The sequence below is a fragment of the Dermatophagoides pteronyssinus genome, unplaced genomic scaffold (assembly GCF_027571235.1).
Source record: "Dermatophagoides pteronyssinus isolate colony J.1.1.1.1 unplaced genomic scaffold, Derpt_VIB-CSIC_2022.12 sq0017, whole genome shotgun sequence".
Lineage (NCBI taxonomy): Eukaryota > Metazoa > Arthropoda > Arachnida > Sarcoptiformes > Pyroglyphidae > Dermatophagoides > Dermatophagoides pteronyssinus.
This window is the reverse complement of record NW_027461541.1, coordinates 19,339-36,096: the sequence shown is the minus strand read 5'-3', so window position 1 is coordinate 36,096 and position 16,758 is coordinate 19,339. Positions and strand designations below refer to the sequence as shown.

General features: G+C 34.8%; 4 protein-coding genes across 7 annotated transcripts; all 4 read left to right on the top strand.

The window, feature by feature from the left end:
* Positions 1-357: 357 nt before the first annotated feature.
* Positions 358-3,245, top strand: LOC113798821 (transmembrane ascorbate-dependent reductase CYB561-like). 3 transcript variants are annotated; one of them, XM_075822429.1, is made up of 5 exons: positions 358-375; positions 1,683-2,099; positions 2,165-2,528; positions 2,592-2,723; positions 2,904-3,245. In XM_075822429.1, exons 2-5 carry the CDS (start codon positions 1,856-1,858, stop codon positions 2,953-2,955), a joined length of 792 nt encoding a protein of 263 aa, XP_075678544.1. In that variant the 5' UTR covers positions 358-375; positions 1,683-1,855; the 3' UTR covers positions 2,956-3,245. The 3 variants fall into 3 exon arrangements, with proteins under 3 accessions (XP_075678544.1, XP_027205210.2, XP_027205209.2); XM_027349409.2 differs by lacking the exon at positions 358-375 and adding an exon at positions 1,253-1,502; XM_027349408.2 differs by lacking the exon at positions 358-375 and adding an exon at positions 1,254-1,481.
* Positions 3,246-4,066: 821 nt separating this feature from the next.
* LOC113798824 (glutathione S-transferase) lies at positions 4,067-5,081 on the top strand. Its single transcript, XM_027349412.2, has 3 exons — positions 4,067-4,228; positions 4,291-4,425; positions 4,491-5,081. Exons 1-3 carry the CDS (start codon positions 4,190-4,192, stop codon positions 4,968-4,970), a joined length of 654 nt encoding a protein of 217 aa, XP_027205213.2. The 5' UTR covers positions 4,067-4,189; the 3' UTR covers positions 4,971-5,081.
* Positions 5,082-5,492: 411 nt separating this feature from the next.
* Positions 5,493-6,526, top strand: LOC113798822 (glutathione S-transferase). The gene is made up of 3 exons (XM_027349411.2): positions 5,493-5,673; positions 5,740-5,880; positions 5,943-6,526. Exons 1-3 carry the CDS (start codon positions 5,635-5,637, stop codon positions 6,420-6,422), a joined length of 660 nt encoding a protein of 219 aa, XP_027205212.2. The 5' UTR covers positions 5,493-5,634; the 3' UTR covers positions 6,423-6,526.
* A 963-nt stretch (positions 6,527-7,489) lies between these two features.
* LOC113798805 (uncharacterized) lies at positions 7,490-15,745 on the top strand. 2 transcript variants are annotated; one of them, XM_075822423.1, is made up of 6 exons: positions 7,490-8,450; positions 8,966-9,684; positions 9,744-12,279; positions 12,407-13,420; positions 13,476-14,413; positions 14,577-14,925. In XM_075822423.1, the coding sequence occupies exons 2-6, from the start codon at positions 8,975-8,977 to the stop codon at positions 14,836-14,838; spliced, it is 5,460 nt and encodes a 1,819-aa protein (XP_075678538.1). In that variant the 5' UTR covers positions 7,490-8,450; positions 8,966-8,974; the 3' UTR covers positions 14,839-14,925. The 2 variants fall into 2 exon arrangements, with proteins under 2 accessions (XP_075678538.1, XP_027205191.2); XM_027349390.2 differs by lacking the exon at positions 14,577-14,925 and adding an exon at positions 14,949-15,745 and having other exon boundaries at positions 7,498-8,450.
* The last annotated feature ends 1,013 nt before the right edge of the window (positions 15,746-16,758 follow it).

Genomic DNA, 16,758 nt, shown 5'->3' with positions numbered 1-16,758 from the left:
TTCTTTGCCAATATTGATTAATCAATTTTCAGTTTATAGCCACACAATTTTTTGCTTAGCAATAAAAATGATGAATGAAAAACAACAATATTTTTGTTTACTTCGTTTGGCCAAAGCAAACAAAAATTTAATTTTTCATCACAGAACCAAAAAAGCTGGAAATGCGCAATGAGAAAAATAATTATGTTTGTTTTGTTTTTCTTGACATACACCTTATATACTATAATATATAGCGAGAATATCTATCCACGTTGACATTTCAATTTTTATTTTGCCTGTCAGTTGACTGGTTGGCGTCCATTCCGTGCTAATCATTTACTGCAAAAAGCAATAATTTTTTCTTTTTCAAAAATTTGAACCGAAAGTTGTTTGGTGGTACATTTTTCTAGCAAATGATCAAATTGCCTCGAAAATGCTATTGAATTATAATTGCTTGATTTATCGGATTTGATTTCTGCCAAATCATGAATTGTCATGTGACATTGATTGTTTCTTCCAAAACAATAGTGTTGTTTTCAAAATTTTACCAAATCAAAAACAATATTTAAAGGAAAGAAAGGGGTGTGAATGTGAACGATGTGTATCGATTTCAATAAACAACAACACAGCAGATCGTCATCGTGCTCGATATTAACTGAAAAAGCAACTTGATTTCATACATAAATCATTGATCAATCGAATGGATGTTGTTTTGTTGATTTGTTGACATTGAAATGATTTAGGATTTTATTTTGATTTTAATCATTGTTTTGCTTGTTGTGAATTTTCAGTTTTCATGTTTCGTTGTCGTCCACTGAATACGAGTTACGTCAAAACATTTTTTTGTTTGGTCGCTGTTTAAAAATTCCACGAAAAAAATTTGATACTTTTTCTTGTGTTTGTTCGGGTATGTAAGAAGGGTTGAATTATTTTAGTAAATTTGTTGCGAATGTTTGCTTGGTAACAATATTGTTGTTATCTCCTTGTTCAGTCAGTGAAAATAATCTTATTTTTGATAACCGTGTTACTAAGCTTGAAATTAGTCATTTTTGGTTGTTGTTGAAAATATTTGTTTGCTTTATCAATCAAATGTATGCCCACAAAATTGTTATTGTTTATGATCTAAATTTATAAAAATTTTATAAATGAAAATTATTAATGAAATTTCGATGTTGTTTGCAAAAAACAATCTATCGATTGATTGATTTGATTGAGATTGCTCAACTAAATCAATCAATTATCTATGATAATCATTACAAGCAAGAATGATTTAAACATTTTTGATGAATGGTGGTGTTGATTTGATCATTATTGATTTGATTGGATCCAGAAACAGTAACGCCACATTGGTTATAATGATGATGAGTGCGTTTTTTTGTTGATTACCTAAACAAACATGACAATAGAAAGAGAACAAGACACAATGGATAACAATACTGATGATAATCAACCATGTTCATCATCCATTTTGATACGCCGAAAGAGTAATCAATCCATCAAATGTAAGCTAACAATAAGCGTAGGTGTGTGTTTGGTGTGTTTGTAAAACTTGAAATAAAGTTGAAAAGGTCAATAGTTGTTTGGTTGTGTGATTTGAGTTTTTCAGGTTAACATAATTGCATTTTCCTCGTTCACCTATTGTTGATTGGAATTGAAAATTTGATTTTTAAAAAATGATTTAACTTTTTTGTTTTGTTGAATAGCTTCTCCACAACGTTCAGCCGTCGGCGTCGTGAGTAACGTGCCGACTTCATCAGCATTATCATCGAAAACGACGACAAGAAGATATCGTCATTTGGAGGAAGATCGTCATCTTGATACAAACGAATTAGAATCGATTGAAACTAGTGCTATCACTGACCGTAGTCCATTGATAATGTCGGATGCCATGGAATCACCAAAAACTTCATCGCCCGGACATGATGGTTTAGCTTTGGTGAACCGTCGTCATTATGACCGTGTCTATTACTTTAGCCAATTGTTGGCCCTCTTCATATTCATTCTGGTATTGATATGGCTGATTGAGCATTTGGGTGGCATCGGTTTCTCCAGCCCGGCCCAAACCTTTAATTTTCATCCATTGTTCATGGTCCTTGGTTTCATTATCATCTACAGTAACTGTAAATAATGATGACTGTTGTGATATAGAAAATGTCCTTATAATTGTTATTTTGCCAATTTCTAGCCATGTTAATCTATCGATCATTTCGCATGGAATTGAAACATAAGCTGAAACTATTCCATACGATAATGAATGGATCGGTCATGTTTATATCATTTTTCGGATCAATAGCAGCCGTCTATTTCCACCAGAAAGCTAGTATAACGCATTTTTATTCCTTGCATTCATGGTTGGGAATTTCTACTTGGTTGATGTTTGTAACACAGTTTTGTTCCGGTTTCGTTGCATTCTTATTTCCTGGTGCATCATTTTCACTGCGTAAAATGATGATGCCATATCATCGTTATTTTGGAATCGCTACATTTGCGTTAGCATCGGCTACATGTTTGACTGGCATCAACGAGAAAGCTATATTTGCATTCAAAAAGTATGTGTTTTGGTTGTTTTGTTTGTTTTGATTGTTTCTGATTGAAATTTGTGTTGAAAACAGTCCATCATATAGCTCGATGGCATGGAATGGCATATTGACCAATATGATTGGTTTATTATTATGCTTATATGGGGGCACTATCATCTATTTGGTCACCAAACCAGAATATCAACGACGACCATTACCTGAAGAGCAAGTGATAAATCTTAGCTTTGATTTGGCATCCAATAATTGACATATTTTTTTATTTTTTCTTTTTTTTATTATTTGCGTATGATTATTTTTGCCATTGAATTGGTTATGATTGTCTGGATGCAACCAACAACACCCAAAAACCAAAAACAAACAAACAAACCATTCATCACCGTATAGAATGACAGGACCGAACCGTAGATCCTCAATTTCCTATTCAGCCACTCATTAATTTCTCCTACCTTCATTACCTAATCCTCATTTTCCATTGCACCAACGATTCACAAGGAATGAATGAACATTTTTTGGCCAACATGATTTTATCATTTTCTTTAATTTTGTTATTTATGCATTTTCACTAACAAGACTAAGACCCAAAAAACAAACATACTGTTCAACATGAAAAATAATATAAACACGGTTCATCAATATCATCAGGATTGTCATTACCAACAATTTGAGTTTGACGGAAAAACATGAAAATTGTCATTTTCATATAATAAATTTATTTTCACTTGATGATTGATTGATTGAATCTATCTATCTTAATATTGACACTTTATCAACATATTTGTCACACACACACACACACGCAAAAAGCAAATAAAATGATTTTCAATTACAAAACAATTGTCAATTTGATAAAGGTAAAGAGCATCACCAAACAACAGCATAAATCATTGAAAAGTACAATTCAATTTTGGCTGGAAATTCCCCATCCACTTTGTTTTCTGTGGTTCGATAATCCTGCACGGCGGTGAATTTTCTTTTTAAAAAATCTAGAATTTTCCTAAATGAGGGAAAAATTTGATAACTTTTAGCCAACCACTCCATCCACCCTCACCTATCTGCCCAAGACAACAACAACAGACCTAAAAAACAAAAATCGAACCATTTTGCTAAATGTTCATCAAGTGTGAATGCCGTTGTCATTGACGATTTCAATAATGATAATGGTGATATCAAAATATTGTGCAAAATCACATCCAAAACGAGATTATCAAACATTTTGTGCAGAAAAAAAGAAAATTGGTGATTTTTAGCAGACATTTTCTGCTCAAGGCTGTTGATTGTATTGGTTTGAATTTGATGATGTTGTTGGTGGAGACGATGATCACCAAGACAACAACAAGGATGATATGGATTTTGGTCATGTTAGTAATAAACATTGGCATTCATCTGAATCAATATCATAAATAGACAGTTAGTGTTATAATAATATAGCAAATGATATAATGATTATGTATGGAATTTAATCATCATTTCATTTATGCACAATGCCATAATGCGATATGTTAATTGAAGAACAAGTGATGTCAATTGTGGCTTTCTCTCCACTCAAACTTTCTCTATAAAAAGGTGTGACAGCAATGCAGCAGTTGTCATTGATGATCACTTGTAATCAACAGTGAAGCAGCCACAGAGAAAATACCTTCATTTTTCAACATTTCCAAACTTGAATCAAAATGAATAAACCAACTTTGGGATATTGGGATATTCGCGGTGTAAGTGAATTTGGTTCAGTTTTCAATTTAATTTTCATTTCACTTTGAATTTGCTTGCATAGTTGGGTCAGCCAATCCGTTTAATGTTGGCCTATGCTGGTGTGGACTATGTTGACAAACGTTATACACTCGGTCCAGATATGGATCGTTCTGAATGGCTCAAAGATAAATTCAATTTGGGTTTGGATTTTCCAAATGTAAGTTGAAATGCAAATAGCCGAAATGGCTTTAATTTTGAATTTTGTTTGAATGTTTGATAAAGTTGCCATATTATATTGATGGTGATGTGAAAATGACCCAATCGATGGCAATTCTCCGTTATTTGGCACGCAAATACAATATGGATGGCAGCAATGAACAGGAACGTGTCCGAATTTCAATGGCTGAACAACAAGTCTATGACATGTTTATGGCTATGGTCCGTGTCTGTTATGATCCGAACATGGAAAAATTGCGCGTTGACTATCTCAAAACATTGCCCGATTCCTTGAAATTGATGTCCAAATTTATGGCCAATCATGACTTTATCGCCGGGTCCAAAATTTCCTATGCTGATTTCTATCTGTATGAATATATGTGCCGCATCAAAGTGATGGTACCCGAAGTTTATGGCCAGTTTGAAAATTTGAAAAAATTTGTCGAACGTTTCGAATCATTACCACGTGTCTCGGATTACATTAAGAAGCAAACGCCAAAGACATTCAACGCAGCAATGGCAAAATGGAATGGTTCATATCACTAAATGCTCCATTGAAATTGTGTGTGTCGAATTGATTCATGAAAAAATCATTATGATATTTTTAGTCTCACTTCTTTTCCAATCAAAAATCAATAAAAGTTTGAAAAAATGAAATTGACTTGTGACGCCATCTTTTGGTGGAGAGAAATTTGTTAGTGTGCCAGCATAATAAGCTTACATAATATATTCTAAGATAGATCTCATGGTTCAAAAAATGACAGCAACAAGTTTTTTATGTTGAAAAAAACCATTCACAACATTTCGATATGGGCGATGGTGATTTTAGTTTGTTGATTGAGAGTGACCTTGAACATTTGATTATCTGAAATGTGCTGTATCCATGCAGTCATTTTGTATGACAAAAAACGAGTATTTTTCCTTTTCTCTCAGTGTAAACATGCGAGAAGAGAAAAGAGAAACGAAAAACATTTGATCATGCCTCCATAATCAATTATCAATCGGTTTTTGTCTCTGAATTGATTTATCAACAAATCAAAGTAGTTGTGTACTGTACAGTTGACATCCGTTTGATTTGATAAACATTTGTCATTTTTGTTTATTTTTCTTTCGCTTTTCATTTCAATTTTTTGCATATAAAAATAGAGAGATTTTGAATCGGTTTTTAAGAAATTTATTTCATTTCTGTTCAAAACAAACCAAAACAACAATGAGCCAACCAATCCTAGGATATTGGGATATTCGTGGTGTAAGTATGAATGCCTTGCTTGTTAATTATTAGATTCACCTGGTTTCTTTTTGTCAAACCGATTAGTATGCACAACCAATTAGGTTGTTATTGACCTATTCGGGTGTTGATTTTGTTGATAAACGTTATCAAATTGGACCGGCCCCAGACTTCGATCGTTCGCAATGGCTGAATGAAAAATTCAATTTAGGGTTAGATTTTCCAAATGTGAGTTTCGTTTTGATTGAGTTTGAATTGCCTTAATTCACTTGCTGTTTATGACTACATAGCTGCCATATTACATTGATGGCGATATGAAGATGACACAAACATTTGCCATACTGCGTTACTTGGGACGTAAATACAAACTGAATGGAAGTAATGATCATGAAGAGATTCGTATTTCCATGGCTGAACAACAAACCAAAGATATGATGGCAGCAATGATTCGTGTTTGTTATGATGCCAATTGTGACAAACTCAAGCCTGATTATCTCAAATCATTGCCCGACTGCTTGAAATTGATGTCCAAGTTTGTTGGTGAACATGCATTTGTTGCCGGTGCCAATATTTCCTATGTTGATTTTTATCTTTATGAATATTTGTGCCGTGTCAAGGTGATGGTGCCCGAAGTATTCGGTCAGTTTGAAAATCTGAAAAAATATGTAGAGCGTATGGAATCGTTACCACGTGTATCGGACTATATTAAAAAACAACAGCCAAAAACATTCAATGCACCAACCTCTAAATGGAATGCTTCATATGCCTGAGTGTGTGATTGACTGATCAATATTTTTCTTGAAATCGGTAGATTTAGAATTTCTTTCTTTTCCCAAAAATTCTTGAAAATAGAAATAAATTTTGCTCAAATGCATTTGTCTGTGTTTGATAGTGTATATAGTGGGTCGGTATATAGCAATCATCTCTCTATATTTTTGCTAACGGTTGCAAGCAAAATGGATCGGGACCCGATTCACTTATATGGTGGTGGTGGACTGTAAATCTACCCGATTCGGTTTCGATTTAGGATCGTTGAGCAAGTTTTCAATATTATTTGTGGTTGTATTTGACAAACTAGAAATTCAACATGAAATTCAATTGGGAACTGTGGCGTTCACGGTCCATTGTATTGACAGCTTTGTCCATATTTCTGGGTTCATTTTTTATATTGATGGGCATACTGAAATTATCACCAATCATAAGCCCGGAAATCCACCGTGAATTACGACGAAATTTCATTCATTTTGCCAAACTAACACCAATTTGGACGACATATTTTGGATGGAAAATACCGGCCCGTTACTATCGAATTGGTTGGGGCACAATCGAATCATCGGCCGGATTTATTTTGATTTTCATACCGTTTCAGCGTTTGAAAATCATTGCCAACATAGTGCTATTGTTGTTAACATTGTTTTCCATTCTAAATCATCACAGTGCTGGACATCGATTCGATCGTATGTTTTTTTCTTTTGAACCAATTGACATTGTTTGTAATAAATGTTTTTTTGTTGTCTATTTTGTTGCCGATAGGTATCGCACCATGCATTGTATTCACATTGATGTTAGCATGTCGATTGGTTGTCGAATATCAAGTTCAACGGCGAACAAATCGAGCAGCATTCATAACATCATCTGTAAATGGAAATCATCATCCGACCATTGATAATAATCACATTGATGATGATGACCAATTTGATGACAATAGAATTGAACAACCTATTAATCATGCCAAAGTTGATTAGATAATTAATTCGAATTTTTTCTTTTGTCTGCTACTGATACTATGACGCCGACTGGTGGAGAAATAAACAAGCTTTTTATTTAAAATTAAAAAAATGAAATACCTCATTTATGAAGACTGCAACGCAAAAGCAATGCTGTTTTTTGTCAAACAGAATTAGGGTAGTGGTATTTGTTTCATGGTGGTGGGCATGTATTTATTCGAATTGGAAAAAATGGCAGTGGTTTATAGCTGAATCGAGATTGGATAAATCAGATTGTGGGTGGAGAAATCGAAATGGAAAAAAATCGAACGACATTTTTTTGTTGGAATTTGATTGATGATGAAGATATGATAAGATATTGCATTTGATTATCGATGATAAATTCCTATTGGAATTTATTTGCCCTATGACTATTAGATAATCAAAGCAGTGATCCTATCTAGGGATGAAAGACAATCCATCATCAATATTTTGATTGGCTAACGTTTGTTTTGACTGGACTGGTGCGCCTTTTTTTCTCTCCCTGTTTCAACCCCCGGTCCTAGTGGTTCGAATGTTTCGAGTAAACCAAACAATCAAACACAAAAAACAAAACCTTCTTTTTCAAAAATCACTTTCACAATCAACAAATTGAAATTGTTTTTTGCAAAATAATGATTTAATTGTTCATCAGTTGACATTTTTATAGGACCAGCATCAAAAGGCGCGCGCACAAACTTTTGTTTAAATGAAAAAAGATTGAATATTTCGAATCACATTACCTAACAAATCACCACAATGATGATCCAATGATGAAATGGATTGATAGGAAGAAAATAATTTGAGCATCCATCCATCCATCCATCCATCATGATATTCTACATAGACACAGTGTCTATGTATACCACATAGAGATACACGCATAGAGTATCCAACAACAAACAAATATACCTCTAGGTTGTGTGTCTGTTGAACAAAAAAGATATACTGACTCTGCTATACAGGTCTTGCTCGATAAATTGGCAAAAAATGAATTGCAATTATCTTTGATTTCTCCGATCCAAATACATCCTAAAAATTGACCCCATCCAGGTAAGTCTTGCTGATGAATTGAATTAATTTGTTTTGAAATTGCAACAAAAAAGAATTTTGAATTTCGGAAATCAAAATCCTTTGATGATTTTTGCCCTAAAACTTTTAATCCTTATCGAAACGAAAAAAAACATTCATTTTTTACCGGAATTAAAAGTTTTAGCTATAAAATCGAAATTTACTAATGTTTGATTCGAAATAATAATTTCTATTATCAGCAAAAAAGATTGGGACAATTCCAATAATTTGCGGAACGCTGGCTGACTGGAACAATTTGAGGTCGAGATATCATGAGTATAAGGAGTATTTTTTGTTTGGACACCATCGGACAATCGGTGAAACCCCCCGCCAACAACGACAATCGAATGGACAATTTCCGTGGAACAATCATTTTGTCAATTGAATCATTTTATTAATTTTTGTTTAAAATAAAATAGAATATTGAATAAAATAAAATAAAATTTTTCAAATAAAAAACTGGTTAATATAAATATGGTGTTTTGACAAAAACATAGGATTCGAAAATGAACGACGATCAACAACGAGCATCACCACCAAACACACCGCCACCATTGTCGATCGACATTAAACCCTCGATCATTTCATTTGAGGACGACGACGACGATGTTGATGACGAAATGTACAACGACCACGGCAACGGTGATGAGGATTCGAATAGTCAATACTTTGATATTATCAACTCTGAAGATGAATTCAGTCTGCCTGATGATTCACAAGATCATCATAATCACGAGCATTTCATTTCCCGTAATCAATCCATTGAAAATATTCGATCCGAAATCGATAATATTTTGGTTGTGTTAGACGATAACCAAAAAGCAATTGCTCCCATTCATCACTCAACAGATAACCAATCTGACAATGATGATGATGATGGCATAATGGAAGAATGTCAGCAAATAATCCGTCATCATTATATGCATCGATTTTGTCGATCGCTAAATGAACAGGATCAGACGCGATATTCGGAAATAAATTTACAATTTTTGAATAATTTGCTAGGACAGGACATTGTCTGCTTTTGCGGCCGACAATTTCCCCATCGAAATCGTCAGCCATTTTATCAACATCTAGTCATCGAACATGGAACCCAATATTACCAATGTACATTATGTCCGGGCAAATTTTTTCAAACATTCGATGATTGGCTTGAGCATCTCAAGCGTGATGATGGCCTAGCAACAACCTCCAGCGAAAACGAAGAAATTTTGCGGTAACATTTCTTTTTGTTTTGTTGTTGGGAAAATTCTAATTTTTGTTAAATTTTCCCAGATACTTAGAGAATGATAAAATACAAAAACTACGCTTATGGGTGGACGAATTTTATAGGCAAACAATATCAATGCAATTATTATTCATGGACGGTTATCCTTATAAGTGGTGCACAATGTGCACAATCTATCAACATCATCTGGCAATCGTTCCACATATCCAACAATTGCCTCTCCACCCCAACAAACCTCCTCACAGTCTTGATTTCAATAGTGAATTTGAAAAAAGATTTGATCATCAATGCAAACATCTATGTTATTATCGCTATGTTTGCACCGATTGTCTGCAGAAATATCAGTCAACAACTAGTCAACATCCAGATGACGAAACAAACGATTTATTATCCATGAGAACGTATGAAAATTGCCAATTATTATCAGATATCAATCACTATCAACAGATGTTTCTATCACTCATATCGGCCACAACAATTCGTCAACATTTTCAATTGAAACATTCATCCTCATCATGCAAATTGTCGACCGTTTCATTCAAAAGGTGGATGTCAGTCGATTCGTTGGAATATCAGTTGAGAAAATGTTATGGCCATTATGGCTGGAATTTCGATGGGGAACGTGAATCATACGAATTCAATGATATCAGACATTTACTCCAAACACATTTGCTAAGAAAACGCAAAACGAAACCATTCATAAATGTGATGACCGATAATAAATCCGAATGGATTCGAAAATTATATCAACACTATACTTATTGCTCTGCAACAGTCAGGCCCACCATATCTCACAAACATATTGAACAAGTGTTGTGGCATGTCAGTCATTTAACAAAAGAACAATCAAATTCAACCGGAAGGATTTGTACTTGGGAAGGATGTGAAAATATTTTGAAAACTTTGCAGCCAATTCACCTGCACAATCTAGTTGTTTCAAACTTGATGAAACACACCATTCAACGAAAAATATACCTTATGATTGAGGAGATTCATTCGCAAATGAAACAATTGCGTATTGAGTTTTCCAATGAACAAATGATCAATGTTTGTATTCATACTCTAATCCAAATGTATCGATGGATGAGTGAATCGTTTCGACGACAAATCAAACCGATGGATGAAGAAAACCGGGCAATCTATCACCTACAGCAGCATCCCAACTATCTAATCGAATTAATGTTTGAAATATGTTCGAAATGTAACATTCCACCTAGTATGGAATCATCCAAGAAATTTACGGAAGAAACAAATGATGAATCCTTAGTCGGAACTGATGAAAACGATGATGGTTGTTCGATTGATAGTGGCATTCAATTGAGTCCACGATTCGAAAAACAACTGATCCAATTGGCCGGACCAATAGGTATTGACCCTTTACCACAAACAAACATGATTACCAATCAAGGCAAATTGAAACATTTGAAAACAAACCAACTATCACAGTTTATACAGCAAATTGTATTGGATAATTACTTCCATTCAATACGACCAATCGTGGCTTATGATCAAATATCCAAATCGAAAAGTGAATCCAATTTACATCACTTTCAACATGAGTTGAATCTCATGGGCAGCAGTGGAAATGATCCGATCGATCAATTATATAATGACAGTGATGATATACAATCCCCATCATTGTTAGACCAGGAAAAAATGTCATCCTACATGAAACGATATCTGCGTTTAATCGATATTTATGATTATTCACTGGAAAAAGAATTGACTGAATGCGGACCAGGATGCTCAATGGATAATAACAATAATGACGAGCATTGCATCAATCGAGATATTATTGGCGATAATCAATTGTTCGCTGAAAAAGCCAATCCCAGTAATAACAGTAATGATGATGCGACATTGATTCGACGAAAATCGAAATGCAAAAAACCATTAAAACAACAAAAACAATCAATGCTTAGCTATCAAAACAAACAATCAGGCAAAATGAATAGATCAAAACGACATAGTCATCATCACCATCGAAGTCATCATCATGGTGTCATTATTGATAATGATCATCATCAATATGATCCAATCTTCACCACCAAAACCATTATTGATGAGGATCATTATTCATCGTTGGCAGTAAAAAGTTTATTACAATCCAATACAGCAACATTGGCTGCTCAAATATCATCATCATCGTCATCGACTTCGGAATCGTCAGCATCCGAATCATCATCAACATCGTCGCCATCATCCTCATCCTCGTCGTCTTCGTCGACATCCGACTCGTCGTCATCGTCGAATTGCTCCACATCGAATTCCTCATCGAATTCGTCCGAATCATCATCATCTAGTTCATCGTCCACAACGACGGCATCATCATCAACACGGTCGGATATTGGGAGCTGTTATCTGCAGGATATAAGTCCCGATCAGATAAATTCTGTATTCGATCCGGAAACAAGTTTAGCACTGTGTTGTTTGAGACAGCTCAAAGAAGGCGAATCCATCAGTCATAATAACCTCGACAAACATTTCTCATCCAAACGTGACCAAAAAGAGCAATCACCACCACCAACCAAGATAACGACTAGGAAAAATTCGCCAAAAACCATGACCGAAACTAAATGCGAGGTAAAATTTTTGTGAATTGATTGTGCATTGATTGTGCATTAATAAATCATTAACCAGGATAGGCTGATTTGACATTTTTCCAAAACCAAAAATTTCTAATATTTTTTTTCGATTTCGTTCGAACTAGAAAAAACATTTTGATTATCATGGTGGTCCGCCGCCACGGCAACCAAGCGATGATGATGAAAAAGATTCATTCTCAGATGTTGAAGATATTTTCCCCTCTTCTTTAACCCCACCGCCATCATCGACAAGATTGACTACCACAATAGTACCTGTCATTGATGAGGACTGCAATGATGAAAAATCAAAATTATCATCTGGTCATAGTAATTCGCCATTACCGCCAATGATCACCACGACTATGATGAACATCCACCACCCTGAAACGAATATCAAAGTTAATCCACTGCCAATGGCATCACCACCACTACCACCTAGTTCGACACCATCCAATAATGAAGATGATCATCAACAACATGAGACCATCAATTCAATGCAGATCAATCGTATCCTAGATGAAGCTAAATCAATTGATAATTGTAATGGGACTATCATCCAACAACAGCATTTAGCACTCGATCATAATAGCGAAAAAGATTTCTCTACTTGTTCGCCATTAACATCATCTGGCTCGAGTATTATCGATAGCCCATCACAACATATCCATAACCAACATTCATCCACTAATATGCCAAGAAAAGCTAAATGTCCATCAGATCAAACAACATCACCATCTAATTTGAATTGGGATCAAAAACAATCTTTGCCTTCCAATAATAATCAATCCGCAAACAGTAATGAAGCCAATAATAATTCCATGATGATATTCGATAATGCCAAAGCTATTCAAATATCACCCATTCATCAGCAATATCTATTTCCAAAGCGATCTCTGCCAGATGATCAGCAACAATCATCCACTAATAAACGTATACGTACTAGTGCCACCACCTCCAATACTAATCATAATGATAATTCCATCCACAAAAACACATCAGATATCATAACGCCATCCATGTCACCATTCCAACAACAACAACAGCGACCATTACCACCGGTTCAAGAAGTATTGCAGCAAATTGGTAACGAGCAACCACAACATTCGTCATCATCCACAATGATGGTGGCAAATTATTCTGTATGTCTATCCATTGTTTTTGTATCTGATTGAATTAAACGTTTTGATTAAATAGGGCCAATCATCATCATACATCAATCATTATAATGCCACACAATCCGCAATCGATTCATCCAATAATTCAATATTGCGCCAATCATTACGCCAACGAAATGAAGCATCATGGAATGCATGGAATTCTGGACAACAAATTGATTGCAATGCCATGACAGAATCCAATTGGAATAATCAACAACAACCGATATGCTTGGCCAACAACAATAATTCCATTGGTTATTATTATGCAAGTGGACAACAACCATCCTTGTCAACCAATGCTGGATCATCAATGTATGCTCAAACCGCAACTTCATCAACGGCCACAAGAACTGCCAATAATAATCAATTACCGGTTTATAATGCCAATAATCATAATCAGTATCCGGATCAACAGTATCAGCCAAATCAATATTGTCAATCATCAATCATGGCTGCTGGTGGTGGGGGTGGCTATCACCGTCATTCATCGTCATTGACATCAGGTATTGTCGCTGCCAATAATACCCCTCCTATATCTAGTTCACCTTGGATAAATAATACATCGATGGCTCCGCCTTTACCCCCTCCTACTTTGGGTGTTACGAATGCTATCGGATCATCATATGGACAATATTCCTATGGACAATCGCCGATGGCTATTAATGATTTATCATCGATGCAACAGTCGATTGCAATGAATGTTCCTGCAACCCCATCTGGTGGTAGTGATGATGGTGATGAAGCGGATGATGATGGCGATGAAGATGGAGATAACGGCGATGATGATCACCAAGTTGATCGTGATATAATTGAATATAGTCATAATTTATCGAGAGCACTGAATGCAGGTAATGTTATGGGATTATCCAATCAACAACAACAGCCGATTGCTCATTATTCGCAATATGATCCGATTGCTCAACAACAGTCATCAGCCTATTATCAACCACAAGGCCCATCATCATCATCGACAAGGTTTGAATTGATTGTTTTGAATAGCGATAAATTGAATTTATTTGGCTATAATCACGATTCTATGAGAAACAATTACCAATCAATATTAGTAGCAATATCAATATTGGTACTTGTTTCCATAGACTAGACTAACCATGATTTTTAATTTTTCACCAAAAAGTAGCTATGATTACAATGACAATCATTTTTATAAACACCAATATTGTTATCGGCCAGCCAATAAGGACAAAATATTTGAACAGTTATTCAATATTTGTTCCAATTTTTGTCTGCAGTTTTCATCATTGATTGATGACCAGTTGCGTTCGCCATCAACATCAGCGACGTGCACCATGCCCCAACAAGAATCGTTAAGCCAGTTATTTCAGATGAATATTAATGCCGTTTATTCAAAATGGCAAACATTTTCTCATTACAATCATTGAATAGCAAAGGGATTGTCAACTTAATAATTTTATTGCCAATATATTTTCAATCTGAAAGAGAAAGAGATTGAATTAATTTTGATTTTTCAAATATGCAAATGTTACTACAGAATCCATTCACCATCCATACATGGGACGATCACATCGGCTAAAGTGACAGCAGAATCGTCATCGTGTCATGAGCAATTGCCTTATGCTATCAATTAATCAATCAATCAAGGAATCTCAATCTTTTATTCCACACACATGTTACAAACATTGTATATTGCATTTTGAATGTGAACAAAGGACAATATTTTATTGCTTGGTCAACATTTGAATTTGGTGTGCATGTAATGATAATTGATGTTTATTTGTTTGTGCATATTATTATTAAACAACCATACATTTTTTGTCATTTTGGTGAAGCATTTTGGTGAAGATCGATGAATGAATTTGATGTTTTTGTTGTTGTTTTAGATTTTATATGGATTTTCCCGATTCAGTTGTTTGAGTTGTTTACGATTCAGCCATAATAGATAATCAAAGAGAACGGCCAAGGAAACTAGAATGAAACCAAGCAGGAAAAACCATCCGACAGGTACACGGGTGAAAATGGCCGCACAAACCAGATAAACAATCAACAATACAGTATACAAAGTGAATGTGTAAAAATTGCGCATTATGATACCCACGATGGCTATTATGCAAAGACAGCATTCTATTATGGCGAATGTTCGCACCGTTGGATCAGTGGCATCCGGAACCCGGATAAATGCCTTGATAAAGTCCAAACCGAATATCAGGATCAGTACATTGATTATTAACGATGTTACATTCGATACGAACAGTATGGCTCGTAATAAACGAAAACGCAAACGTTCTTGCAGTAATTTTGTCATTTTTCTTTCAAAACAATCAAAACGGATATTATTACACAAACATATGATTGTGGAACTATTTCAAACAGTTAGTTATCAAGTGTGAACTGTTTCATTCAAGTTTTTCGAATGTGAAGCCAATTCCGAAATTGTGTGAAACAAAACGAAAATTAGAATGTAAAACTTGGCAATCAATTGCCAGTGTAATAAGAAGGAAAGCTTCTTGTTCTTGTTTTAGTTGTTGTTGCAGAACAAAAAGAGACACTATTATTGGACGCCAACGCAGCAAAGTGAGAAATGGCAATTTATTGTCGAACGGAATTGCCCTGTTTTGCTTCTATCGGTTTTGTCGTTAGTTAGTTAATAAAATTTACAGTCTTCAGTCTATCCTCCAACCGGTTTTCCGTTCAATTGATGGATGTTTAAATAATTTATTATTTCGTCGTTGTAATTGAATTCAATTGATGGCAATTGATAATCACAATAAAACCATTTTTGGATACGTTCCATATTTTCACTTTCTCTTCGCGTCTTAAATATAAAAGTGTTGTTGAGCAATGTAATTTTGTGCAGCGAAAGCATTCGCAATGCAAAAAAGGTTGTCTCCTACACATGTTTATTGAATGTTATGATCACAACAAAAAAGAGGACAAGAATATATTTGCAGTATGCTACTCATTTTACATGCCAAGAAATATAAATAAATAATACCATCTCCACAAGGTTACATTCAATCCAATCAATGAATTAATGATGAGCATTTTTTGGTTATTTGTTTTTGAACATTTGTTGTATGGTTATCAATTGATTCTGATAACGAAACAACTAGATGATTTTCATCCAGCAACCACCGAATTCTTTCATTTTGAAACGTATGCAAGAGAGGCAGAAAATGAATTGCGTGGGCATATGTGATATTTTCTTAAGTGGATGTCCTTGTTTGTGTTGTGTATTTAGTGTATGTTTATGCATATAACTATTTCCACCCCAGTCATTTCCAAAATTGGTATTGTCATCATGATTGAGAGTCGTGTTTGTTTTTTCCTGTTGAAAAAGGGAT